The 26,541-nt window shown below is 46.4% G+C and overlaps 1 protein-coding gene across 1 annotated transcript in view; it reads right to left on the reverse strand.

Annotated features, from left to right (window-relative positions):
* Nucleotides 1-25,617, reverse strand: part of NWD1 (NACHT and WD repeat domain containing 1) — a 69,736-nt gene extending 44,119 nt beyond the window's left edge. The window contains exons 1-7 of the mRNA XM_036241443.1: nt 24,452-25,617; nt 17,132-17,335; nt 16,021-16,180; nt 14,517-14,634; nt 13,435-13,593; nt 4,452-4,649; nt 3,219-3,341 (exon numbers count right to left, since the gene is read on the reverse strand). Coding sequence (XP_036097336.1) covers nt 3,219-3,341; nt 4,452-4,649; nt 13,435-13,593; nt 14,517-14,634; nt 16,021-16,180; nt 17,132-17,335; nt 24,452-25,602 — 2,113 coding nt within the window. The 5' untranslated portion in view covers nt 25,603-25,617. The remainder of the gene's footprint in view (nt 1-3,218; nt 3,342-4,451; nt 4,650-13,434; nt 13,594-14,516; nt 14,635-16,020; nt 16,181-17,131; nt 17,336-24,451) is intronic.
* Between the last annotated feature and the right edge of the window lie 924 nt (nt 25,618-26,541).

Below are 26,541 nucleotides of genomic sequence, written 5' to 3' on the forward strand. Positions count from 1 at the left end.
GGTGAGAATAAAAAAAAAAAAAAATTAAGAAAAACTAAAACAAAAAACAATTTAACAGAAACAAAGAATGTTTATGGCAACATGTTAAGAAAACTATATAAACAGTGTGTACATACTTAGATTGCAATGACATAATATTTCTAACATTTTTACTGAGATATAATTTACAAAAACAATTCACCCATTAGATGAACAATGGTACAATTTATTGTATGCCCACAAAATTGTTCAACCATCACCACAGGCTGTTAGAAAATTTTCATAACTTTACAAAGCTGTCATTCCCTACTCCTTCTCCCCTTATCATTTTAGCCATTTTTTATTTTTATTTTTTTGGATTTGTTGTTCCACTTCTGTATGCAGTCTTCTTTTTTTTTTCTTCTTCCTGTTAATCTTTACATAAGGTTTTTCCATTGATTTTTTTTTTTTTTTTTGAGATAGAGTGGAAAGGAGGGGGAGAGAGAGAGAAATATCAGTATGTCCATATCGATTGGTTGCCTTCCAAAGGACCCTGACCAGGTTCAGGGTTTGAATCTGCAACCCAGGTACATGCCCTTGATCGGGAATCGAACCCAAGACCCGAGGACCCTTTAGGCCAATGCTCTAACTGCTGAACCAAACCAGTCAGGGTATCATTTTAGCCATTTTATTTTATTTATTTATTTTAATCCTCATCCAAGGATATTTTTACATTTATCTTCAGACTCAGTGGGAGGGAGAGAGAGAAACATTATGTGAGAGAGATACATAGATTGGCTGCCACCCCCATGACCTCAATCAGGGACAGGGACGAACCGCAACCGAGGCACGTGCCCTTGGTCAGACTCAAACCTGGGACTCTTTGGTCCACGGGCGATGCTCTAACCGCTGAGCCAAAGTGTCCAGGGCCACTTTAGCCCTTTTAAAGTGTCTAACTCTGCTTGGCCCATGTGGATTGAGTGTCAGTCCCATGGACTGAGAGGTCCCAGTTCTATTCCAGGTCAAGGCACATGCCCAGGTTGTGAACTTGATCCCCAGTAGGGGGCGTGCAGGAGGCAGCCGATCGATGTTTATCTCTTAATCAATGTTTCTTTCTTTCCCTTCCTCTCTCTAAAAAATCAATAAAAACATATTTTAAAAAATAAAGTGTCTAATTTAGTGGTATTTGGTACATTCACAATGTTGTATAACTATCACCTCTATCTAACTCCAGAATATTTCCATCTCTTTAAATGGAGACCTTGTCCTCATTAGCAGTCACTCCCTATCCCTCCCTCTCCCACTAGCAACCATTAATCTGCTTTCTGTCTCTATGGATTTGCCCCGTTCTGGACATTTCATCTAGATGGAATCATACACTCTGTGGCCTTTTGTGTGGCTCCTTTTATTTGATACAATGTCCGGAGCTCCAGCCCCATGGCTTCCTTGCTGTTTTGTAAACGTGCCAGACTCCGCCCCTCTCAGTGCCTTTGCCCTAGTTTTTCCCTATCCTCATGCTTTGACGCTCTTCCCACCGCCTTCCCTTTGCACACCTCTTCCTTCACACTCGTTGTGTCTTGGATGAAATGTCCCTGCTTAGAGGAATGCCTTCTCTAACACCCTAAATTGGTCACTTTGGTTATTCTAGCTCATGACAAGTTGTTTTCCTCATTACACTTCTCACAGTTTGTACTGGCTCATCCTTCCAAATACATGAGTCTCAGTCGGGCCAGGACCAGGGTGAGTCAAGTGAGGCGCTCTCCTTAGGAGCAAAATTGAAGGAGGTACCGAATCACTGAGTTTCCCTTTTGTTGCTGGTTCCATTGTGGCTTGGCAACATTGCTGATCCTGTCATTATTTAAGACAGGTTGAAATTATTCATTGGGGTTATTTTTACATTAATTTCCATTTTTAAAAACATTGCATTGGAATATTATTTATCATGATGACTAAGGTTATATTAATTTTGGGACCACCCCCTTATTTTTATTTTATTTGTTTAACTTTTTAAAAAAATGTATTTTAGAGAGAGGGAAGGAGAGAGAGAAACATTGATGTGAGAGAGAAACATGGATCAGCTGCCTCCGCATGTGCCCCAACCAGGGAATAAAGCCACAACCTGGGTATGTGCCCTGAGCAGGAATCGAACCCACCACTGTTTGGTGTATGGGATGACACTCCAACCAACGGTGTCAAGCCAGCTAGGGCAGTGACACCCCTTTAAATTGTGCATCGAGGGTGTATACCTTACTTCCCTCGCCCTAGTCTTGGCCCTGATTTGTCTCTCTTCAGCCTCTAGAACAGGACCTGGTATACAGTAGGCACTCAATAATTGATCAAATGAATGAACCATTGTGGTAATGGGACTCTGCAGAAATGAAAACTTTACTGCGCTAGAAAAACTGCATAGATATTCACAAGGCTTTACTCTCTCTGATCTATATTTTCTGCAGTGTGGCTCTACTTCTCCCATCAAGAGATAAAGTCCAGTCCCGGCCCGTTTGGCTCAGCGGTTAGAGCATCGGCCCGCGGACCAGAGAGGCCCGGGTTTGGTTCCCACTAAGGGCACATACCTTGGTTGCAGTTTGTCCCTGGCCCCGGTTGGGGTCGTATGGGTGGCAATCAGTCAATGTGTGTGTGTGTCTCTCTCTTCCTCCCTCTCTCCCTCCTGCTCTGTCTGAAGATAAATGCAAAAATGTCCTTGGGTGAAGATAAAAAAAGAAAAATTAAAAAAAGAGATAAAGTCTATTTCCCTGCTCATTGATTTTGGACTGTTCTTGTGACTTCCTTCGGCCAGTACAATGTGACAGGGTACCAGTTCCAAGGACAGTTCCAGGCCTTAAGAGACCTTGTGTGCTTCTACTTTCCCTCTAGAGACTCTGCCTCTGCACCAGCTGGCCTGCTGGAGGATGAGAGACCATGAGTTGGCCTGTCTCAGCGGAGAACATCCTGACGCAGTGAGCTCCCAGGCGCCTCACTAACTGATCACAGGTGCATGCGCAAGCCTGGCTGAGACCAGAAGAGCTGCCCAGCTCAGTGCAGTCTGATTTCCAGTTCACAGAAAGTGAGCTACACAAATAGCTATTGTTTGAATCTACTATGTTTTGGAGTGTTTTGTTATGTGGCAATAGTTCAATGATGCAGGATCAAAGCCAGAGTTTTGATACAGAGAAGTGAATTGGTAGTGAAGGGGCTCTGGGGACTGACTGATTGATGTGGGACACTAGGAAGGTGATAGTAAACCACTTCCTGAGTCTCACCTGTGTGTCCGGTTAGGATGTGGATCACCTGCTGCTCTTCCATGTCCCACACAGCCACAATGCCATCCTGGGTGCCGACCACCAGCAGTTTCTCTTCCAGGCTCCAGGCCATAGCGGTGATGCCTACAGCCCACAGAAGACATCAGCTCCCGTATATAAGTGCTCAACCATTAGGTCCTCTAATGGGCCTCCACTTCATAGATAGGGAAACTGAGGCATGGACAGATTCAGTCCCTGTCCAGAGCCACACACCTAGGAAGTAGCAGAGCCAAGATTTCGAAGCCAGAGCTTTCAGACACAAGATTCAGATCTCAGCTGTGATGTTTATATTGCTCTTAGGGACTAAGCCACAGCTTGGGCGTAAGTGTCTCTCCAGTTCAGCAGTTCTCACCCGGGGCAATTCTGCTCCCCACTGGACACTCCCCAGCGGACACTGACTGTTATGTAAGAGAGAAATGAACTATTTTATTTAAGCTGCTGTTATTTTGGCCTTTGTTGTAGTATCTGAACCTATATCCTAACAAATATACAATGTTTGCCATTAAACCAGATTCGGTCTCACAATCCTTCTCACTACAGCATTCTAGTGGTTGTCCCTAAATCAATTCTTCAATTAATTGTACTGAGTGTCACTTAGAATTTCTATTTCAAAAGCACTATGCCTTGGGAGTGTAGCTTTCCCAACAAGGAAAGAAGGAAGGAAGGAAGAAAGGAAGGAAGGGAGGAAGGGAGGGAGGGAGGGAGGGAGGGAGGGAGGGAGGGAGGGAGGGAGGAAGGGAGGGAGGGAGGGAGGGAGGGAGAGAGGAAGGGACAAATGGATGATGAATGGATAGAATGAAATTATCTTGTCCCACTGACGTTCTGGTGTCCCAGGGAATCTACAAGTTCCATCAGCGTCTCAGGAGCCATTCATAGCGTCCAGACTTACTAGCATTGGCCTGTAAATTGCAGAAACTCTCTGTGGGATGGGCACTAAACTCTCAGAGGCAAGAACCCTGAAGCAGTTGGCATCTCCTCACCCCAGGCTCATTAGCAGTCTTCACACTAGTAATCTGCAGTCCCTGTGGGGCAGAGAGTGAGTCAGCATGAGACAGCAGGGGCAGCCCTAATGGCACCCTTGGGGTCTCCAGACTGGCAGGGGGTAGTCCCAGAGAGTATCCTGAAATATCTGCCCTCCAGTGCCCTGGGCAAGAGCGTGCCTGGCAGGACTTTTACTACACTGGGGAGACCTACCTTTGTGACAGCCAGTGAGGGTCACCAAGAGGGGTCCTCCTGGGGGCTGGAGGAATCCTCCGAGAGGCACCAGCACAGGGTGTGGGCACTCCCGGAACCAGCTCTGGGCCTGTTGGCACAACTGTCCCACCAGTGCCGGATGCGAGGTGGCAAAGAAATGGAGTCTGGCCAGGATTTCTGTGTACAGGATGCTCCTCTCTGCAACAAAGGGAACTCCAGTTAAGGGTAGGGAACACTGATTTCCTGGGTCAAGCGCAGCCCCCTTTGCCTGTCATCCTCTCCTGCCTGTTATCCAGACGTATTTGCCCCTACTGCAAGTGCACTAGCTGGCTGCCAGCCTTTGGGCCACCACCGGAATGTTTCCTCCCTCCCCTTTCTCACCCCAGTCATCTCATCCTCCTCTTAGCTCAAAGGTCACTTCTGAAAAAAACATTCTCCAGTCCAACCCTCCAATCCCCACAGTCCCCAAGCTTAGGTTTTGTCACAGTAGCAATCTAATATTTGTGTGTTTATTCGATGGCCCCGCCACCATCACTACCCTAGACCCGGAGTTTCCTGAAAACAGGTATAATGCCTGTCTTGTTCATTGCTGTGTTCTTACTGCCTAGAACCTTACAGACACCCAACAAGTCTGTGAGAGAAATACCGATCATTTCCCCAGCACTTCACAGTTTTTTAAAATTTTAAATGAAAATAGATTTATTAATACCTGTGAAAAACAGAATATAACTATTTAGATTACCCACTTTATTGACAGGAATAAAATTCAATAAGAAACTCGGCCCACTGGTTTTCCTCTGCTAAAATGTTATCATCTGGTGTATAATAATAATAATTAGTTAAGTAGGGAAAGGCAAGAAAGGAAACCAAGAGGCTGACAAAGGCCTTATTTCCATAGTTAGGTCCTGGGAATGGCAGGGAGCCACTGAGGGCTACTGAGCAAGAGAAGGTCATTGTCACTAGTGTCAAGGAAGGAAGAATTGCTCAACCCCTAGTCAGCCTTTTTACACCCTAGCCACCTCCGTCCCTGAGGTGCATGGCTCCCATGTAGCATTTGCAATCTTTCCACTGTCAGGCCGGGGGGGACAGGGAGTGTATTAGTTTCCTGTGGCTGCCATAACAAGTTACTACAAACTGGGTGGCTTAAAACAACAGCACTTTAGTCCTGGTCGGTTTGGCTCAGCGGTTGGAGTGTTGGCCTGCGGACCAGAGAGTCCCGGGTTCGGTTCCCACTAGGGGTATGTACCAAAAAACAAAACAAACAAACAAACAAACAAACAAACCCAGCACTTTATTCTCTCCCAGTTCTGGAGACGAGAAGTGAATCAAGGGGTCAGCAGGGCTGTGCTCCCTCCAAAGCTCTAGGGGAGGATTCTCCCTTGTCTCTTCCAGATTCTGGGGGCTCTAGGCATCCTTGGCTACATCACCCTAATCTCTGCCTCCATCTTCACACAGCCTTCTCATCTATGTTTCTCCATGTCTTCTCCTTTTCTCTTTCAAATCTCTCTCTGCTTCCTTCTTATAAGGATACTTGTGATTTCATTGAAGTCCACCTAGATAATCTGGCACGAACTCTCCATCTCAATATCCTTAACTTAATCACATCTTTTCTCATATAAGATGATTGTCTTAGGTTCCAGGGATTAGGAAGTGAATATATAGTTGGTGGTGGTGATGGTGGTGAGGTGGCAGTTTTTTCTGCCTACCACACAGTTATCATTATCATTATTATTATTATTATTATTTTTAAATCCTCACTCAAGAATTTTTTTTTATTTATCTTCAGATAGAGTGGGAGAGAGAGAGAGAAACATCGACGTGAGAGAGACACAACAACTGGTTGCCTCCCCCACCACCTGACCAGGGCCAGGGACGAACTGCAATTGAGGTATATGCCCTTGACCAGAATCGAACCCACAACTCTTCAGTATGCAGGCTGACGCTCTACCACTGAGCCAAACCGGCCAGGGCCTATCATCATTATTAGCCCAAGTTTATAAAGCACAAAATTGGGGCACAGAGAGGTTAAGCAATCTGCACAAGGTCACACAGCCAGTCAGAGGCAGTAATCTGACCCAAAGAGTTTGATTCCAACTTTGAGTAAAGACTAGGGACACTGAAGGTGGACAATTTATTTTGCCCCTATTGTTGGGGTCTTGGGCCATGGTGGCAATGCCCTGTGCCTTGGTTTGCTGGTGGGTGAAATGTGGCAGGGCCAAGGGCAAGGGCAAGGGCAAGTGCCTCACTCATCATGGGTGCAAAATTTAAGGTGGCACTATAGGCTCAACCATTAAGAAATATACTATTTTAATACAATATTTTATTTTATTTTGTTAATCCTCACCTGAGGATATTTTTTTCCGCTGATTTTTAGAAAGAGTGGAAAGGCCCCCACCAGTATGGCTCAGAGGTTAGAGTGTCAGCCCTTGGACCAAAGAGTCGCGGGTTCATTCCTGGTCAAGGGCACGTACCTCAGTTGTGGTTCGTCCCTGGCCCTGGTCAGGGTCAGGCAGGAGGCAACCAGTTGATGTGTCCCTCTCACATCGATGTTTCTGTCTCTTTCCCTCTCTCTCTCTCCCTCCCACTCTATCTGAAGATGAATGGAAAAATGTCCTCAGGTGAGGATTTAAAAAAAAGTGGAAGGGAGGGACGGAGAAAGAGAGCAAGAGAGAAAGAAAAACATCCATGAGAGAGAGAGGCATCGATTGGTTGCTTTCTGGATCTCACACCCTGACCAGGGCCAGGGAGCAAACCTGCAACCCAGGTATGTGCCCTTCAACGGGAATTGAACCCTTCACACTTTGGTGCACAAGCCGATGCTCTATCAGGGCCAATGCTATATTTCAAAAATCAAAAATTTTGCCCTGGCTGGTTTGGCTCAGCAGTTAGAGCTTTGGCCCACAGACTGAAGAGTTGCAGGTTTAATTGTCAGTCAAGAACCTGTACCTCAGTTGCAGGCCCTGGTCGGGTTATGCGGGAGGCAACCAATCAATATGTCTGTCTCACATCAATGTTTCTCTCTGTCTCTCTCGCCATCCTTCCCTCCCGTTCTAGCTGAAAAACCAATGGAAAAAGATCCTCAGGTGAGGATAAAAATAAAGTAAAATAAAAATGTATGTACCTAAAATCTATGATGAACAAAATATCAGTCTTTTAAATAAAAACAGAGTCAGAAATGGCATCACTCCAAGTCATCCTGCAGCCTGAGGTAATAGAAGTCAGGAATATCTACCCATTTTTAGGAGCCCGCTGAAAGTGTTGAAATGTGCAGAGAGAACAGGTTGCCCAGCTGTGTCCTCTGGTGGCAAACATTTGTTTCTACGCCTCATTGTGCTAGGGGAGCCACAACTTGTCAATCAAGGATGCTGCAAAGAACATGCTGTATTTGGGCAGTTGTGTCCAAGGCTATTTTCTTGGGAAATTACTCCCTGTGAGGTTTACGACTCCTGGTGAGCATGATGCATGAGAAAGGCATAACAAATGGTGGACACTAGTGCCTTCCACTTGAGTGGGACCCTCAACATGCTAATTCAATGCCACAATTCACAGATGATGGAAGCTGAGGCTCATTCACCACAGAAATGGCCAGTCCAAGGCTATTCACATCTACAATATTGATGCTGTCATGTGACAGTAACAAGACCTTCGATGGCACCATAGGGACAGGCTCTACATAAACCGACTTGCCTACCCTTCCAGGCAGCCCTAGGTGGAAGGGCCAATTATCATCCCATTTTGCAGATGGGAAAACTGAGGACTGCAAGGCAGATGTGGGGAGGGTAAGGACTTGCAAGGTCATACTACTGGTAAGTGGCAGAGCCCTGATTTAAATCAACACAGTGGGGCTTATAATCCACGCTCTTGGCTAGTTCTGGTCTATATGTAGGGGTTCAGATTTGGTAAGGAGCAAATGGGGGATACCCTACACTCACAGAGCTCAGTCTGATGGGGCAGACACTTGATGCAAAAACAAACAAACAAACAAACAAAAACAACCCAGCAGAAATAGTAAGAGCTAAGACAAATGAGAGCAGAGTGCAGTGATGAAAAATTTAGGGGGACTGGGGAGAGTCCAGCTTCATTGATGGCTAGACAGGCTTCTTGCAGAAGCAGCTGAGTTCTGAGGGAGCCATGGAAGGAACATAGAATTCAGCAACTTTATAAAACCCTCTGATCAAAAGCTGGTGGGAATTATGTGATAAAAGCCATCCTGGCACCCTGGCAGGTTTGGCTCAGCGGTTAGAGCGTCAGCCCTTGGACCAATGAGTTGCGGGTTCGATTCTGGTCAAGGACATGTACCTCAGTTGCAGCTCGTCCCCAGCCCTGGTTGGGTCATATGGAAGGCAACCAGTCTATGTGGCTTTATCACATCAATGTTTCTCTCTGTCTCTCTCTCTCCCCCTCCCTCCCACTGTATCTGATGATAAATAGAAAAACATCCTTGGGTGAGGAGTAATAAAAAAAATCAAAATATAGCCCTGGCCAGTTTTTCTCAGTGGTTAGAGCCTCAGCTCACAGACCAAAGAGTCACAGGTTCGTTTCCAGTGAAGGGCGTGTACCTTGGTTACAGTTTAGTCCCTGGCCCTGGTTGGAGTCCTGTGGGAGGCGGCTGATCGGTGTGTCTCTCGCCTCAGTGTTTCTCCCTCCCCCACCCCCCCCACACACTCTGAAGATAACTGGAAAAATATCCTCAGGTGAGGATTTGAAAAAGAAAAAGAACAAAAAAATCAGAATATAACAAGTGTTGGTGAGGATGTGGAGAAATTGGAACCCTTGGGCACTGTTGGTGGGATTACAAAATGGTGCAGCTGCTGAGGAAAATGGTATGGAAGTTCCCAAAAAGTTAAACCCAGAAAGACTATATGACTCAGAAAGCCCACTTCTGGGTATATACCCTAAAGAACTGAAAGCACTGGTCAAGATGTCAGCATAGGTAAACTTGGTACTTGCCTCCTCCCACACCACATCAAGATTATAACTGAACTACAGACCATCCATCATTCAGAACTGCCTGAAATCGAGCTGAATGGAAATCTTACAACTATGAAATTAAAGAAGAGGCCACATTGAGACTGGTAGGAGGGGCAGTTGGTAAGGGATATCTGGGCTGTGGAGGTACCCCCTGAGGAATGAGGGGTCCCAGTCCCACATCAGGCACCCAGCTCAGGATTTCAATGCCAGGAAGAGAAGTCCCCACAACTCTGGCTGTAAAAACCAGTGGAAATTGAGGCTGAGGGAGGCTGAGGCTGAGGGAGACCTAAGCAGCTTCTCTTAAAGGGCCAGCACACGAATTTACTTGGACTCACTCCCTCTGAGCTCCAGCACAGGGGCAGCAGCTTGAAAGGCACCAGAGACATAGGGGTAGGGACTGAATTGTTTGTCATTAAGAATAATGCTGGTGGGGCAGCTTTCTCCCAGACGGAAGTGCTGGCAGAGGCCATTATTCCTTTGATGAGCCCTTCCCCCATAGAGCCAGCAGAGGGCACCATAACTGAGACTCCAGCAACCTGGCTCACACTGTTTGCCCCAACCTGGTGATCCCCTGAGGCCCTGCCCCCCCAACTTTCAGGCCCACCCAAGCTGTTTCCAGTGGCTTTACCATAGGATTAGCCTGTCTTGGCTCCTGCTTCAGATTTTCCTAAAATCTCTCAAACAAGCAGCATCTGGTCTCTCAGCAAGCCCCATACCTCTCATTAAGTGTCCTCAGGTCCAGCACTAGCAGTAGCCAGTCTTGGTTCATAACTTGGCCTTTCCTGGGCACCTCCAAGCCCAGCACCAGAAGCAGCCATCTGCAGATCGCTTTGTAGCTTATGCCTGGTGGCCCTGGGTAGAACACAGGCAGTGGCTGACCTTGCCCCAGAGCGAGCACAACCAGTGGACAGCTTCAGATCACGTCAAAGCACCACCACCAAACCACTTCCACAAATGACACATTCAAGGGGTGTACTCAGTGGGTACCAGGGCCCTGATGAAGTAAGGCTTGCTCTGTGGGGTGGGCCCCTGCACAGTTGATCTTCCAAGATGGTCAGAGGTCACTGGTCAGTGGTCACAGCCAGTCATTGATCAACCTGAGTAAATCCGTCTCATGGATGTGCCAACAGCGATCAAGACTCAATTACAACAAAAGAGTGTACAGCCCACATTGGGGGTGTACCTCAAATGCCCAGCTGAGGTGATCAAGGAGACTGTGCCACTGGACCCTACAAGACACCTACTAAATTAGGCCACTCTACCAAGCCAAGAAGATGTAGCAACTCTGCCTAATACATAGAAACAAACACAGGGAAGCAGCCAAAATGAGGAGACAAAGAAACATGTCCCAAATGAAAGAACAGAACAAAACTCCAGAAAAACAACTAAACAAAATAGAGACAAAACACTCATTATAATGATGTTCAAGGAATATATGAGAACCTCAAGAGCATAAAAAAGAACCAGTCGGTCCAGTCAGTATGGCTCAGTGGATTGAGCATCGTTCTATGGACTGAGAGGTCCTGGTTCAATTCCTGGTCACAGCACGTGCCCGGGTTGCGGGCTTGATCCCCAGTAGGGGGATGCAGGAGGTGGCTGGTCGATGTTTCTCTCTCACATCGATGTTTCTCTCTCTCTCTCTCCCTTCTTCTCTCTCTAAAAAATCAATAAACACATATTTAAAAAATAAATAAAAGAACCAGTCAGAAATGAAGGATACACTAACTGAAATAAAGAATAATTTACAAAGAATCCACCGTAGAGTAGGTTAAGCCAAGAAGCAAACCATTGATTTGAAATATAAGGAAGCAAAAAACACCCAATCAGAACATCAAAAAGAAGAAAGAATCCAAAAAAAATGAGGATAGTGTAAGGAGCCTCTGGGACAACTTCAAGCATACCAACATTTGTATCATGGGGGTGCCAGAAGGAGAAGAGAGAGCAAAAAATTGAAAACCTATTTGAAAAAATAATGACATAAAATTTCTCTAACTTGGTGAAGGAAACAGACATACAAGTCCAGGAAGCACAGAGAGTCCCAAACAAGATGAACCCAAAGAGGTCCACACCAAGACACCTAATCATCAAAATGCCAAAGGTTAAATACAAAGAGAGAATCTTAAAAGCAGCAAGAGAAAGCAGTTGGTTACCTACAAGGGAGCTCCAATAAGACTGTCAGCTGACTTCTCGAAAGAAACTTTGCAGGCCAGAAGGGAGTGGCAAGAAATATTCAAAGTGATAAAAAGTAAAGACCTACAACCAAGATTACTCTATCCTGCAAAGCTATCATTAAGAATTGATGGGCATATAAAGAGCTTCTCAGACAAGAAAAATCTAAAGGAATTCATCACCACCAAACCAGTATTATATAAAATGTTAAAGGGTCATCTTGAAGAAGAAGATAAAAATGTGAACAATAAAATGGCAATAAATACATACCTATCAACAATTGAATCTACTAACAAAATTAACAAGCAGAACAGAAACAGATTCACAGATACAGAGAACTTTTTGTTGGTAGCCAGTTGGGAGGAGGGTTGGGAGGATGGGTGAAAAAGGTGAAGGGGTTAGGAAGTACAAATTGGTTGTCACAGAATAGTCGTGGGGTGGAGGGGGTCAATGGGGGAACATCTGTAATACTTTCAACAATAAAGATAAAAATTTTAAAAAGAATTGAAAGCAGTCTTGAAAAGCAACTTGTACACACATGTTCACAGCACATTATGTACAACACAAGTGCCCATTGATGGGTTAATGGGTAAACAAAGCATGGCCCAGCCATGCAGTGGAATATTATTCAACATTAAAAAGGAAGGAAATTTGCCCTGGCTGGTTTGGCTCAGTGGTTAGAGCGGTGGCCTGCAGTCCAGAGAGACCTGGGTTCGGTTCCCACTAAGGGCATGTACCTCGGTTGCAGTTTATCTCCAGCCCTGGTTGGGTCATGTGGGTGGCAGCCACTCCATGTGTCCCTTTCACGTTGATGTTTCTCTCTCTCCCTCCCACTCTATCTGAACAAAATATGCAAAAATGTCCTCGGATGAGAATTAAAAAAAAAAAAAAGGAAGGAAATTCTGACACACACTATGACATGGATGAAATGTGAGGACATTATACTGAGTGAAATAAACCAGTCACAAAAGGTCAAATACTGTATGATTCCACTGATATGAGGTCCTGAGAATAGTCGGATTCATAGAGACAGAAAGTAGAAGGGTGGGTGCCAGGGGCTGGGGTAGGGGATGGGGAGTTCGTGTTTAATGGGGACAGAGTTTAGGTTTGGGAAGATGGTAAGTTCTGGAGGTGAATAGTGGTGATGGTTACAGAACAATGTGATTGGCAATGCCACTGAACTGTGCACTTAAAAACAATGACAACGGTAAATTTTGTGTTACATGCATTTTACCATAAGTTTACAAAACAAAAACAAACAGAAAACCATCCTGGACAGAGTATCAACTAAAGACTCAGAGATTCTCCGGTCTCTAGGGCAGCCCAGTGATTTGCCTGAGAGCGAGAATGATTTTTACAGATCAGTGTTTGCAGTAGATGGAATGACAGGAAATACTGACTTTGAACCACAATTAAGCAAAATGTTATTCCCCAGAACACATATGCCCTCATCTTTTTCATTAGCAGACCTGAGTTACCAAAAAGTCATGCTCAATTATTATAATTATTTTTTATATTTTATCAATAAAAAAAAATTTCTATGTTTTCTCTCTTGTTATATCAAGTACTGACATTATTTCATTGATTTTATCTGAAATATCACCTACCTGGTCCTTTCTAGAAACAGGTGCTGGGAGATAGGCAAGGGGATAGGCACTGTTTTGGTAGTTATCACTCCAAAGCATTCCTAAATTCAATGGAAAGTTCTAGAGGCTAGACTGAGAGAAACCCCAAAGGTGTAGGCAGGAAAGGTGTGCTGGTTAATAAAAATCCAGCTCAATGAGGAGAGTGGGCTTCTAGTGGTCAGTACAGAGTGGACCCCCCGCCAGGCCAGCTCACTCACCCATGCCCCGGAGCTCCACAGCCGGGCGGCACAGCTGGAGGGCTTCTCGGACCAGACCCACCTCAAGACAGTCCACATGAGGGGCATACAGGTCAAAGTCATCCAACAGGCTCTCGATGCCCCCAGAGACACCCCGGCAGGAAATCCAGTTCATGTTGCCTGCGGGGAGAATGGGAGGCTGTGGGGAGCTCATGCCTCTCTCTAGTTCATCCAGGGAGGTGAGCTCTCACCTCTCTGGTTCACCCAGGGGTTCTACCCTTGGCACTGCTGGGTGATTCTCTTTGGTGGGTAGTCTTGTGCACAATGGGGTGTTGAGCAGGATCCCTGGTCTCCACTCACCACATACCAATAGCATCCCCCCGAAGTCATGATAACCAAAATCATAAACATTGCCAAGAGTCCCCTGGGGAGCAGAATCATCCTGGTTGAGAATCACAAGGATGACTGAAAGAAAAGAAAAGAAAAGAAAAGAAAAGAAAGAAAGATAGAAAGAAAAAACAGACAAATAGATGGATAGATAGAAAGATGGATGAATAGATAGATGATTGATGGAAAGGCATAAAGATGATAGACACAGATGACAGAGAGAGATAGAAATGATAGACAAACATAAATGGTACTTAGAGATAGAGATGATAGATAAATACACAAAAAGAAAAATGGATGGATAGACAATAGATGAATAGATAGATAAAAAGATATAGATAAGAGATAGAGATAGAAATGATAAAAAGACAAATATGACAGGTAGATATGACTAATAGATACAGGTGGTAGATAAACAGAGGTGGAGACAATTGATGATATATTGATACAGATAAACAGGGCCTCTTTCATTCTAAAGCTGACTTTCTCACCCTCTGCACTATCAACTAGCACTCCATGCCAGTAGCACCCCCTTCCTGAGTCTTGACAACCAAATCCACAGACATTGCCAAGTGTCCCCTGGAAAGGGGCTGCAGAACCACACCAGGTGACCCAGTGCCCCCAGAGAAGCCAAGAACATTGACTTTTGCCCTTCGCGTTTCCCAGGCTCTGGAAAGGCGGAGCATGGTGGAGAGTGGAGACTGCCCAGGGCTTACCCAGCACCTCCTGCTTCAGCTCCTGGATGCGGCCTGAGTGGAGCAGGTGATAGGGTAACTCCTTCAGTTTCCGCAGGTTTGCAACAGTATCTGAAAACCACAGGGGTTGGGGGGCCACCTGCAGAGGAGGAGGGGATGGCAGCCAGGCTACTACCACATGAGCTCATTCATTCACTCCACAAACATAGACCGGGCTGGGCACCAGGTGATGCTGGAGAGAATGAGCACGCAACTCCAGGCAGAGATGCCCTGTACCCACCACAAGTTGAGCTGGGGCAGAGGAAGGGATGTGGGATTCAGGGAATCCAAGGGGCATTGGAGCAGAGCCTCAAAGGATAAGTAGGAGTCTGTCTGATGAAATGTGTCAGAAAACAATGGGATTCCTGGGCAAAGGTCCAGAGGTGGGAGAGAGCAGAATGAGAGTTTGGGGAGGGCTGAATTATAACACATAGCGGGCAATCATGGTGGGAAATGAGACTAGAGAGTTTGTAGGCAGATCATGAATATCAGGCTGGGGAGGTTGGATAGGACAGGGAGGGTGTTAGGGGGCCGTGGGAGGTATAAGAGGAGCCCCGTGTTCAGATTGCATTGTCAGAAGCATTTTGGGGGAGGATGGACTGAAGCAGGAGTTCCTGCGGCTGGGAGGCCAGGAAGGAGTGCAGACCACATCCTAGAGGGAAAGGATGAAACAGCCTGCAAGGATTCTGGGCACAAGAGAAAGATCTGTGAGTCGTCAGAGAGAAGAAAGGGCAGCACCGAGAAACAATCAGGCCTGGCCCTGCCTCTGGCCTCCCCTGTCCATCCTGGGAGACAAAGAAAAAATAAAAATCTATGACAAAAAAAAGATTTACAAGTGTCTTTGCTCGTTGTAATAATATGCCATGGTTACAGAAGATGTTAATGTCAGGGGAAACTGATGGAAGAGCCCCTGGGAACTCTCTGTACTCGATTCGCAACACCTCTGTACATCTAAAATGATTTCAAAACTAGTCCGGCTGGTGTGGCTCAGTGGTTGAGCATCAACCCATGATGCACCAAGAGGTCACCGGTTCAATTCCCAATCAGGGCACATGCCCAGGTTGTGGGCCCGATCCCCAGTGGGGGACATGCAGGAGGCGGCCAATCGATGTTCTCTCTCTCTCTCTCTCTCATCAATAAAGGAAAAATAATTTTAAAAAATAATAATAATAAAATGGTTTCAAAATTAAAGGTTTAAAAAATTAAGATCTACCTCAGAGTGAAGGGAACATGAAGTAAGGAACAAGTAATCGAGAAGGGAGAAAAACCTGGAAGGCTTCCTCAAGGAAGAGGCATTTAAGCTGGGCCTTGAGGTGTTTGAGAGGCAAAAAGTCAGGGGGCAGCACACCAGCTAAGGGTGCCAAGTCTTAGAGGTCCTGGGCATATAAGAAGAAAGACTGGAAGAAAATGTGTGAATAGTGATGTGGTCTGGCTCCCAAAGCAGGGTGGAGGTTGGAGGTGGGGGACAGGGGTGTAGACACCTCACCTTGCGGTCCAGGTTCAGGGGCTTCCCCACCAGTGGCAGGGTGATGAGTTTCTTGGTGCCCTGGCTCCAGGTCCCCAAGAAGAAGTCAGCTAGCATTCCGTGCCTCTTGGCTTTCTCAGGACCCAACAAGTAGCGTTCTCGGACTACCTCAGCCAGCTGTCTGCAGAGAGGGGACATGGGCTGGTGGGCCTGGGAGACTGGACAAGCTCAGAGTTGGCCACTGGCCTTCCAGGAGGTAGTTCCCAAATGCAGTCCATCCTAAACCACCATCCAGATGCTCACTAAGTCTTCTGACCACCTGTCCTATTTCTTACCTAACATTTATCTCTAAATTGGCACATCTTTTTTCCCCTCAAATAAATTACTTTAAAATGGAATCTTTGGACTTCTCATGTTAACATAAAGTAAGTTACTGTATGACCCAGCAATCCATTCCTGGAATTATATACAATATATATATCTACTCCGAGTACATAGCAAAAGAATGAAAATATGTACATGCAAGTTCCTAGCAGCACTATTCACACTCGCCAAAGGGTGGAAGCAGCCCCAAATCCATCAATGGATGAACAGATAAATAAATAGTAATTCATCCATACAATCATAAAGAGGAATGAAGCTTTAGCACACACTACAATGTGGATGCATCTCAAAAACATGATATTGAGTGAGAAAAGCCAGACACGTTGTATGACTCTATCTATATGCAATGTCCAGGACAGGCAAACCCACAGAGGCAGAAAGTGGATTAGTGGTTGCCGGGGGCTGCGGGGGAAGTGGGGAGCAACTGCTCATGGGGATGGGGTCTCCTCTGGGGTGATGAAAATGTTCTGGAACTACTTAGAGGGGATGGTTGCACCACACTGTGAATTGTACTAAGTGCCACTGAATTGTACACTTTAAAATGGTGACTTTTATATGTGAATTTCCCCTCAATTTAAACAATAAATTAGTTGTGTTAGAGTCTGTGCATGGAAATCCTTAAATGCTGTTCCAAGTGGACTCGATCCCTGGGAATGGGGAGAGAAGAGGCTCCGGGTCAAGGAAGAGCCTGAGCAGTGAGTTCTTGCTGTTGGACACCCAGACAGCTCCACCTTAGCACTGGACCTACCTGTGGGCGATGGCCAGGAGTGTGAAGCCATCCACGGGCCGCCTGGCCAAGCAGTTTCCCAGATCACGACGAAGCCTCACCCACAGCAGGGGTGGGAAACGCAGCAGCTCCTTGCTCGGCGGGGTCCAGTCCTGGTACACAGCCTGCAGGACCTCATCATCCAAGGACAGGATGTCCTTCAGCTCGGCCTCCGAGACCCCTTGCCTGTAGGAAGGAGGATGGAAACACAGCTGTGTCTCCTGCGTGTGGAGGACACAGACGCCAAGGGAGGGAGGGACACGGCCAGCTGCACAGTGTCCTGCACGTCACCAAAGGATCAGCACTTGGATAGTGCCCAGGCCCAGTGGGCATCAATACCTGGTTCCAGATATACCCATCAAATAAGACCTTTCCTTCTGTACCCACAGTCACAGAACCTCAAACCATCCCTCCCCAAGGAGCGTAGGGAGGGAGAGAGGAGGTAACTTAGGAAAATGATGCAGAAACCACTTGTGCCCGTCCTGTTTCCTGGCCTGAGAAAGGGCTGAGTGAGAGAAAGGGAGCGGCTTTAAATAGGATGACCAACTGAAGTTTTGGTGCTGAACCGAAAGAACTGTCTCACACCTTCGCGCATGAGACTGGAGAACTGGATTTGCCCGCAGTGAAGCGCAGTGTGGGGATGAAGACTCTCAGAGATCCTTTCAGAGCAGGGCAGAGGGAGGTTCTGTTTGCACCTCACTGGCTAGAAACTGCAACTGCTCATGTGGATTTTTTTATCCTTACCCAAGGACATTTTTTTTTTTTTTTTTTTTTTTTGTCCAGATAGAGTGGGAGAGAGAGAGAAGAAGAGAGAGAGAGGGAGAAACATCAACGTGAAAGGGACACATTGAGTGGCTGCCTCCCGCACGACCCAACCAGGGCCGGAGACGAGCTGCAACTGAGGTACGTGCCCTTAGCGGGAACCGAACCCCGGTCTCTCTGGACCCCAGGCCAACACTCTAACTGCTGAGCCAAACCAGCCAGGGTACTCTCATGTGGATTTTTAAAAAATTCTCCGATGTTAAGCAAAGTCTTCATTTTGACCAAGACACTTGCCACATTCTTCACATATACAGAATACTTGCTCACTTAAAATTTTCTGATGTATACAAGGTGGGTATCAACATCAAGGAGAGACAGAGAGAGAGGGAGAGTGAGCAGACAGAGTATCTCAGGCTAAGGCAAACTTTCTCACGCTCAGTACTTCTGACATGTAGGGCTCCATCATTCTCTGGCAGAGGGGAGGGGTGTCCTGTGCACTGTAGAGTGTTGAGCAGCATCCTTGGTCTCCACCCATTAGATGTCAGTAGCAGCCACTCCCTCCCCCGAGCTATGATAACCAAAATGTTTCCAGACATTACCAAGTGTTCCCTGGAGGGTGAGGAGGGGGTTGGAGAATCTCCCCAGGTGAGAACCACTGGCCTAAAAGAGCTCAGGTCTTCTCCAGAGCCAGGCTCCCAACCATCACCGACTCTGTCTGTACACATGACATACTCTCATGAACTGGAGGCACTGAAATCACCTATCCCGTGGTCACCATCCTTAAACTGCCTTCCCCACCTAGAGGAGGGGTGGTCCTACCTGCCTACCAGACACCTGCCTGCTTTACCAATCAGATCAGACAGGGCCGAAAAGGCCAATTGATTTCTGTCTCCCAGATTTTGCAATCAGGATTCAAGGAGCCAGGATGATGGCATCAGGTCTCTGAAATGGGAGTTCAGGATGCCAACGGAAGCTTGAGGCAAGCTGAACTTCTGGGAAAAGAAAGGAAGAGTCTAGAACAAAAGCTGACGTGTAGAAAGGATCCAGAGGGAGAAGGGATGAGAAACTGCCCAGATTTCTGTGGCTTGCCAGTTTCCATGACAACTTTCTTCCTCCATAAAGACAACATCCCAGTGGCCTGATGGCCAAACCCCTTTATTCTGGAACATTCCCCAGTTTGGGGCACCAATGGCAAAATCTGGGGTATGCCCCCTGGAGTTGGCTCTGGAGTGGCTCTGGATTCCCAAGCTCCTCCCAGGGCCTCGGCATAAAGCCCTTATTAGTGTGAGTGGGATTCTGTTCCTGGCAAACTAACCAATAAACAAACAGACGAAAAGCCCCCTCACTGATCCCACCCATCTTGCCTGATTTTTTGGTGAAAGACAAAGGTCAGAAAGCAGAAAACTGCCCCAAAACTGAGAAGAGGCAAAATTGCATTGTCAAGCATTTCTGATGATAGGCTCCAGTGTTCCTGAGAGCTTTTCTTAAGGGAAAGCTCTATTGCCTGGTGTGCCTGCTAATTGGCCTCTATCCCACCCTCCTGGGGCTGGGAGCTAGGCTGCTGGCTGCTTCTCCTCCCTCCGGCTCCTTATTTCTGAATCACTGTCCAAAACTGGCATCTCTCAGCAATTGCTCCTGACCATACTGACCCAGGTTCATCAGTTTGCAGCCCTGAAACTTTCTCTGAGCTGAGCAGCCTCATTTAAGCCTTCATTTCTTTGAACTCTGTAAACACACTAGAGTTGGATTTTCCTGTTACAGTTTTGCTGACTCCCATGCTACAAGCCTGAAATTCAATGTAGACACAAGCTTGAGGTCGATTCTTCAGAGGTGTTTGCTCTCAGATTTTTTCCTGAGATCTCCTCACATGTTGTTTATTAATTACAAAGGGAAACATTGCAAATTTACAGTGGGGGAAAATTGGTACCCAAGAGGGGCCCAATATCATTCAGGTTTAACTTGGGTGTGATCAGGAGGAAGCAGACCAAACCAGGTGGGTAAACTACAATCTCCTCCAGCCCCCAGCTGTGCTCCCTGGACCAGCAGCATCACAGCAGAGACACACCAGGTCCCAGCTTCACCCCAGACCTGCTGAACCAGAGTCATTATTCGAAAACAGGACCGAGAGCCCTGGCTGGTTTGTCTCAGTGGTTTGAGCGTCGGCCTGTGGACCAAAGAGTTGTGGGTTCGATTCCAGTCAAGGGCATGTACCTCAGTTGTGGTTCAGTCCCCAGCCCTGGTCGGGGTCGTGTGGGAGGCAACCAGTCCATGTGTCTCTCTCACATTGATGTTTCTCTCTCTCTTCCCCCCTCACCCTCCCTCCTTTTTTCCCTCCCTCCCACTTTATCTAAAGATAAATGGAAAAATATCCTTGGGTAAGGATTAAAAATAAACCGGACCAAGATATATCTATCTATCTATCTATATATCTCTCCATTAAAAATTGAGGAATATGGCCTGTGCTCTTCAAAAGGACAAAGACAGACAGCAGAATGTTCAGATTATGGGAAACCAAAGAGATGACAACTAAATGCAACATGTGATCCTGAATTGACATTTTTGTGACAATTAGCAAGTTTTAACTATAAAATGTGTGTTAAATATTATTATGTCAATGATACATTTCCTGAGTTTTATAATTGTCCTGTGGCAATGTAGGGTTCTTTTTTTTTTTTTATCCTCACCTGAGGACACTTTTGCATTCATCTTCAGATAGAGTGAGAGGGACAGAGGGAGGAAGAGAGAGAAACATTGATGTGAGAGAGAGACATCGACTGGCTGCCATCCACACTATCCCAACTGGGGCCGGGGACAAACTGCAACTGAGGTACATACCCTTAGCGGGAACCGAAACCAAGTCTCTCTAGACCATGGACCGATGCTCTAACTGCTGAGCCAAACCGGCCAGGGCCAATGTAGGGTTCTAACTGTCCTTGTTCTTAGGAAATATGTGACACATTTAAGGGAAAGGAGGTGACACCTGTAATGAATTCTCAAATAGTTCAGGGAAAAAATTATGTGTGTGTTTGTATGTGTATGTGTGTATAAGTAGATAGATATTGAGACAGAGATTAGATAGATAGATAAGTAAAAAGATAGAAAAAAAGGCCCTGGCTGGTTTGGCTCAGCAGTTAGAGCGTCGGCCTGTGGTCCAGAAAGACCCAGGTTCGGTTCCCGCTAAGGGCACATACCTCGGTTGTAGCCGTACCTCGGTTGTAGTTTGTCCCCGGCCCTGGTTAGTCATGCGAGTGGCAGCCACTCGATGTGTCCCTTTCACGTTGATGTTTCTCTCTCTCTCTCTCTCTCTCTCTCTCTCTCTCTCTCTCTTCCTCTCTCTCCCTCCCACTCTATCTGAACAAAAAATGGAAAAAAATGCCCTCGGGGGAGGATAAAACAGAAAAAATATCCTCAGGTGAGGATTAAAAAAAAGAGAGAGAGAAAAAAAAAAAAAGATAGATAAAGAGAAAGAATTATAGCCCTGGCAGGTTTGGCTAAGCGGTTAGAGTGTCCGCCTGCAGACCAGAGAGTCCTGGGTTCAGTTCTCACAAAGGGCACGTACCTTGGTTGCAGTTTGTCCCTGGCTCCAGTTGGGGTCGTCTGGGTGGCAACCAGTCAAAGTGTCTCTCTTACATCGATGTTTCTCTCTCCCTCTTCCCCCCTCTCTCCCTCCTGCTTTATCTGAAGATAAATGCAAAAATGTCCTCCGGTGAGGTTAAAAAAAAAAAGAATTATAAATAAAAGAAAAATAGCTAGCTGGAGATAAATAGATGATAGATCAGTAGAAAAATAGAAAGAAAGAAAAAAATAGATAGATAGACAGGAAAATAGAAAAAGTGAATTTATTTATTGATAAATAAGAGGGAGAAAAAGGGAGAGAGGGAGAGACAAAGCTAATGTAGCAAATTGGTGATTCTGGAGGAAGGGCGCTTGGCAGCAGTTCTCAGCTAGGGCTCATTCTGCCTGTAGGGGACACCTCGCGGCATCCTGAGATATTTTTGGTTGTCATGATGGACATAGGTACTACTGGCATTTTGTGGGTAGAGGAGGCCAGGATGCTGGCCTCTCTTTTCTCTCTCTCTTTTTGTTAATCCTCAGGGTGGTATTCACCACCCTACCGTGCACAGGAGGCCCCCAAACACTGCAAAGAACGATCTGGCCCCAAATGTCGGTAGTGAAAGGCTGAGAAAACAGGAATTATTTGTGCTATGGGAGTTCTTCCACTAGTCTATAATTTGAAAGTATTTCAAAGTAAAAATTTTAGAAAAGAAATATTACATTTCTGTCTCCATAGAGACAGAAAGGAGATTAGTGGGTGTCGGGAACTGGGGAAGGGAGACTGGGGAGGGACTGCTAATTCGGACGGGCCTCCTTGCGGGGGACGACATGTTCTGGAGATGGATAGTGGTTACATGACACTGGGACTATACAAAATGCCGCTGAAACGTATATTTTATAATTTCATTTTTAAAAATAGTTTTATTGATTTTTTTAGAGAGAGAGGAAGAGAGAGAAACATCGATTCAGGAGAGGGAAGCATTGATCTACTGCCTCCTGGGGATCGAGCCCGCAACCCCAGGCATGTGCCCTGATCAGCGCACAGGACAATGCCCAACCAACTGAGCCACACCGGCCAGGGTGAAATGTACACTTTAAAAGAGCGAACTTTATGATATGTGAATTCTTGGGGGGTGAATAGTGTTTCCCCAAAATTAGTGTCAACCTGGAACCTGTGAATGGGACCTTGTTTGAAAACAATCTTTGGGGAAGTATCAAGTTAAGATGAGGTCATCCAGGATTAAGGTGGGCCCTAATCTAATGAGCAGTGTCCTCACAAGAAGAAGGAAATTCAGACAGAGAGACACTCACAGGGAGAGGTCAGGAGACATTGTAAGCAGAGATTGGTGATGAGTTTACAAGCTACAGAACCCCAAGAAAGGCGTAGAACAGATTCTTCTCTAGCACCTGAGCACGGCCGTGCTGACACCTTGATTTGAGACTTCTGGACTCCAGCAACTTAAGAGAGTACATTTCTCTTGTTCTAAGCCAGCCACCCAGTTTGCGATTTGTTACAGTAGCCCTAAGAGAGGAGAGCATGCTTTCTGTCTCAAGTTAAGTTAAACACGGAGAAAAAGGAACCCTAGTGCACTGTCGGCGAGATTGTAAATTGGTGCAGTCACTGTGGAAAACAGTGTGGAGGTTTAAAAATTAAAAATAGAGCTGTCAGCCCTGGCTGGTTTGGCCCAGCAGTTAGGGCATCAGTTCTCGGACCAAAGGGTTATGGGTTTGATTCCCGGTCAAGGACACGTACCTACCTGGGTTGCAGGTTTGATCCCGGGCCCTGGTTGGGGTTGTTTGGGAAGCAACCAATCTCTCTCTCTCTCTCTCCCTTCAACTCTACCTAAAAATCAATGAAAAAATATTCTCCTCAGGTGAGGATTAACAACAACAACAACAACAACAAAATAGAGCTGCCTTATGCACCCAGCAGTTCTGCCTCTGGATATTTATTTGAAGAAATCCAAAGCACTAATTCAAAAAGACATATGTACCCCTGTGTTCACTGCAGCATTATTTACAATAGCCAAGATAGGGAAACAACCTAAGTGTCCATCAATCAATGAATGGATAAAGAAGAGATGGTATATATAATGGAATACTACCCTGCCATAAAAAGAATGAAATCTTGCCATTTATGACAACCTGGATGGACCTAGAGGGTAGTATAGTAAGTGAAATAAGTCAGAGAATGACAAATAGCATATGATTTAACTATATGTGGACTCTAAAACACTAAACAAATAAATAAACAAAACAGAAACAGACCCATAGCTACAGAGAACAAGCTGATGGGTGGCAAAGAGGAGGAGGATGGGGAATGGCTGGAAAAGAAAAAACATGATCTAGAATACGATTATATTGAAAATAATAATAATAAAGGCCAGACTAATATTATAAACTGTTACCAGACACTCTCAGGTCTGTAAAAGATTTTTGCTTGAGGTTTTCTGAGAATTTCCTTGTTTGTTTAAATAATAATAACAACAACAATAATTTTATGTGTAAAAAAGTAAGGCAGAAAGCACTTTTCCAAAAAATGCATTGCAACTGCCCTGACCAGTGTGGCTCAGTTGGCTGGAGCATCGTCCCATACACCAAAAGGTTGCAGGCTCTATCCCCAGCACATACCTGGGTTGTGGGTTCAATCCCAGGTATGGGAGGCAACTGATTGATATTTCTCTCTCTCTCTCCCCTTCTCCCACTTCCTCTCTCTAAAATCAATAAGCATGTCCTTGGGTGAGGGTTTAATAATAGAAAGGAAAAAAATAAATACATTGCAACTAATGCTTCTGAGTAATGTGCATTAAAATGTATGAGTTGTACATTACATTACAACTTAGTACATTAAATCATATTTATTTTTAAGAGAGGGACTTTTGTGTAGCATGTTTTATATTTTTCTTGTACATGAGCTCTATTTATTAGCTTAAAAAATAAAATTAATCCAAAAAATTTTTAAGAGGTGAAAAAGCAGAGACTTACCGAGAAGACACAATGTAGCCCAGCACTCGGGCCACCAGGAGCTGCCCATGGGTCTGCTCCAGACGGGCACACAGCTGGTGCATCGCTTCCTCAGCAGTGGAGGCCAGAGGGGCAGGCACAATGAAGGAGGCCCATTTCCGGGCCTCCTCAAAGGCCAGCCTCAGCTGCCCTGGGTGCCCGCACTCCGGGAGGCTGGCCCAGAGCAGATCCCTCTGCCCTGGGCTCAGTGTCCTCCTGGAGGCTGTCAGCAGGAGCTGAATCATCTCTTGCCCTTGGTTGCTGGAGAGGGGTTTCACCTCCCAGTAGGACTCTGGGTCCATGAGTGTCTGCTGCACAGTATCTAAAACCCCTTGCTGCCCTGAGCAGGCCGAGAGGATGAGGTGGACCCTTGGGGGACACTTAGAAGGCAGCCAGGGGACCCTCCGAGCACGGTGGATGGAGTCCACATCATCCACAGAGTCTAGCAGGATCACAAGGGACTCGAAGTTTCGGCAGGAGACGGTGTGCAGAAGGGTGTGGAAAAACTGAACCACCCTAGTGTGGACCTCCAGGACCTGAGCAGGAGGCAGGGGCAGCCCATAGGCCAGGCACACCTGGAAGCAGATACTCTGGAGCAGGCTGGGGGCATCACAGCTCATCTGTGATGTACCCAAAAGCCTCAGGATGGTCACTGTCTTGCAGCCCAGCAGCCCTGGCACTTGCTCGGCCAGCTTGCACATCAGAGCCGTCTTTCCGATGCCTGGGGGTCCGAAAAGCACCAGTGGCGTGTGGGGGTGGTTGTTACTCTGCAGGAGTCTCTGTCCCACCTGGGCCAGGAGCTCTTGGCGCCCACAGAAGGTCCTGGTGGCCTCGACACTCAGCCTCAGGTGATGGCGGATCTCCTGGTAGAGCCATGCCAGTTCCTGCCTGCCTGCCTCCAGCTCCTGGAGGCGCTGAAGGATTTGGTGGTTAGCCCGGGCCACAAACTGCTCCCCTAGCGCCTTCAGGTACCGGGCATGAGCCTTATTTTGGGGGTTCACGAGGTCACGGCTCCACGGCAGGTGGTGGGCCTTGAGGACTCCAGGCTGCGTGTCAGCAATGCGCCCCTTGAGGTTGCTGAGAAGGTTCTGGGCATCTGTGTCAAGGCAGCCGTCTGCAAGCCGGTCCACCATCTTTAGGGTGCAGTCTTCCAGGATGTGTTTGTTAAGGTCTCGGATCTCTCTCAAGAAGACAGTGGCCCCCTGGTCCCCATCTGTCAAGCTCAGTAGGCCCCGTTCTATCTCCCACTCGATGACTGCAAAAGTACAGGAGATGGGAAGAGTGTGGTCATCACTGTGTGATCAGCTGGCCTGAATGGGGACAGTTGGGAGACACATTTGGGAGGTGGGGATATTGGTTCTGAAGCTCAACATGTGCCTGAGTGACATGACATAGCCATGGACAACATGCAAACGAATGCTCTTGAGTATGTTTCAATAAAACTTTATTTACAAAAACTAATTGTGGGCTAGATTTGGCCCCCAGGCCATTGTTTGCCAGACCCTTGTCCCAGAGCACATAGCAGCTGCCCTGAAAACCCATATATTCCAGAACCAAAGGCCCACACTGACTTCTTCTTGGAGGCCATTGTTTGGAAATAGCAATCAGACCCAAGAAGTTATTTTTTAAGCTGCCCTGTACTCGGCAGAGGCTCGTAGCTCTTTGCAGGCTCTTAGAGACAGGACTTAGTCTCTGAGCCAAAGACAAGAGCCACTTAAAAGTCCTCCTTGGAGTGACCCCACACTCGCCTCAGCTCTGTGAATGGAAGTCAGAGGTATGAAGGCAACTACCAGTCCCCAAATGAGATCCTTCTTGAACATATTTCAGCACGAACCAATCCAAGACTATCTTCAAGCTGTGTTAACTTCTGCAAATCACTGCACCTCTCTGAATCTGTTTCCTCCACTGTAACATGGATATACTAGTTCAATCTTGAGGGGCTGTTATGAGGATTTTCTATGAACTAGTCCTTGTGAAAAGCTGAGCACGTTATGCTGAAGTAGCAACGGCAATCAAAAGATTACAGACTATGCAATTCCATCTTCTATAATGTAACATGTTGAAATAAAATT

The sequence above is a fragment of the Molossus molossus genome, unplaced genomic scaffold (genome assembly GCF_014108415.1).
Source record: "Molossus molossus isolate mMolMol1 unplaced genomic scaffold, mMolMol1.p scaffold_m16_p_4, whole genome shotgun sequence".
NCBI classification, from domain to species: Eukaryota; Metazoa; Chordata; class Mammalia; order Chiroptera; family Molossidae; genus Molossus; species Molossus molossus.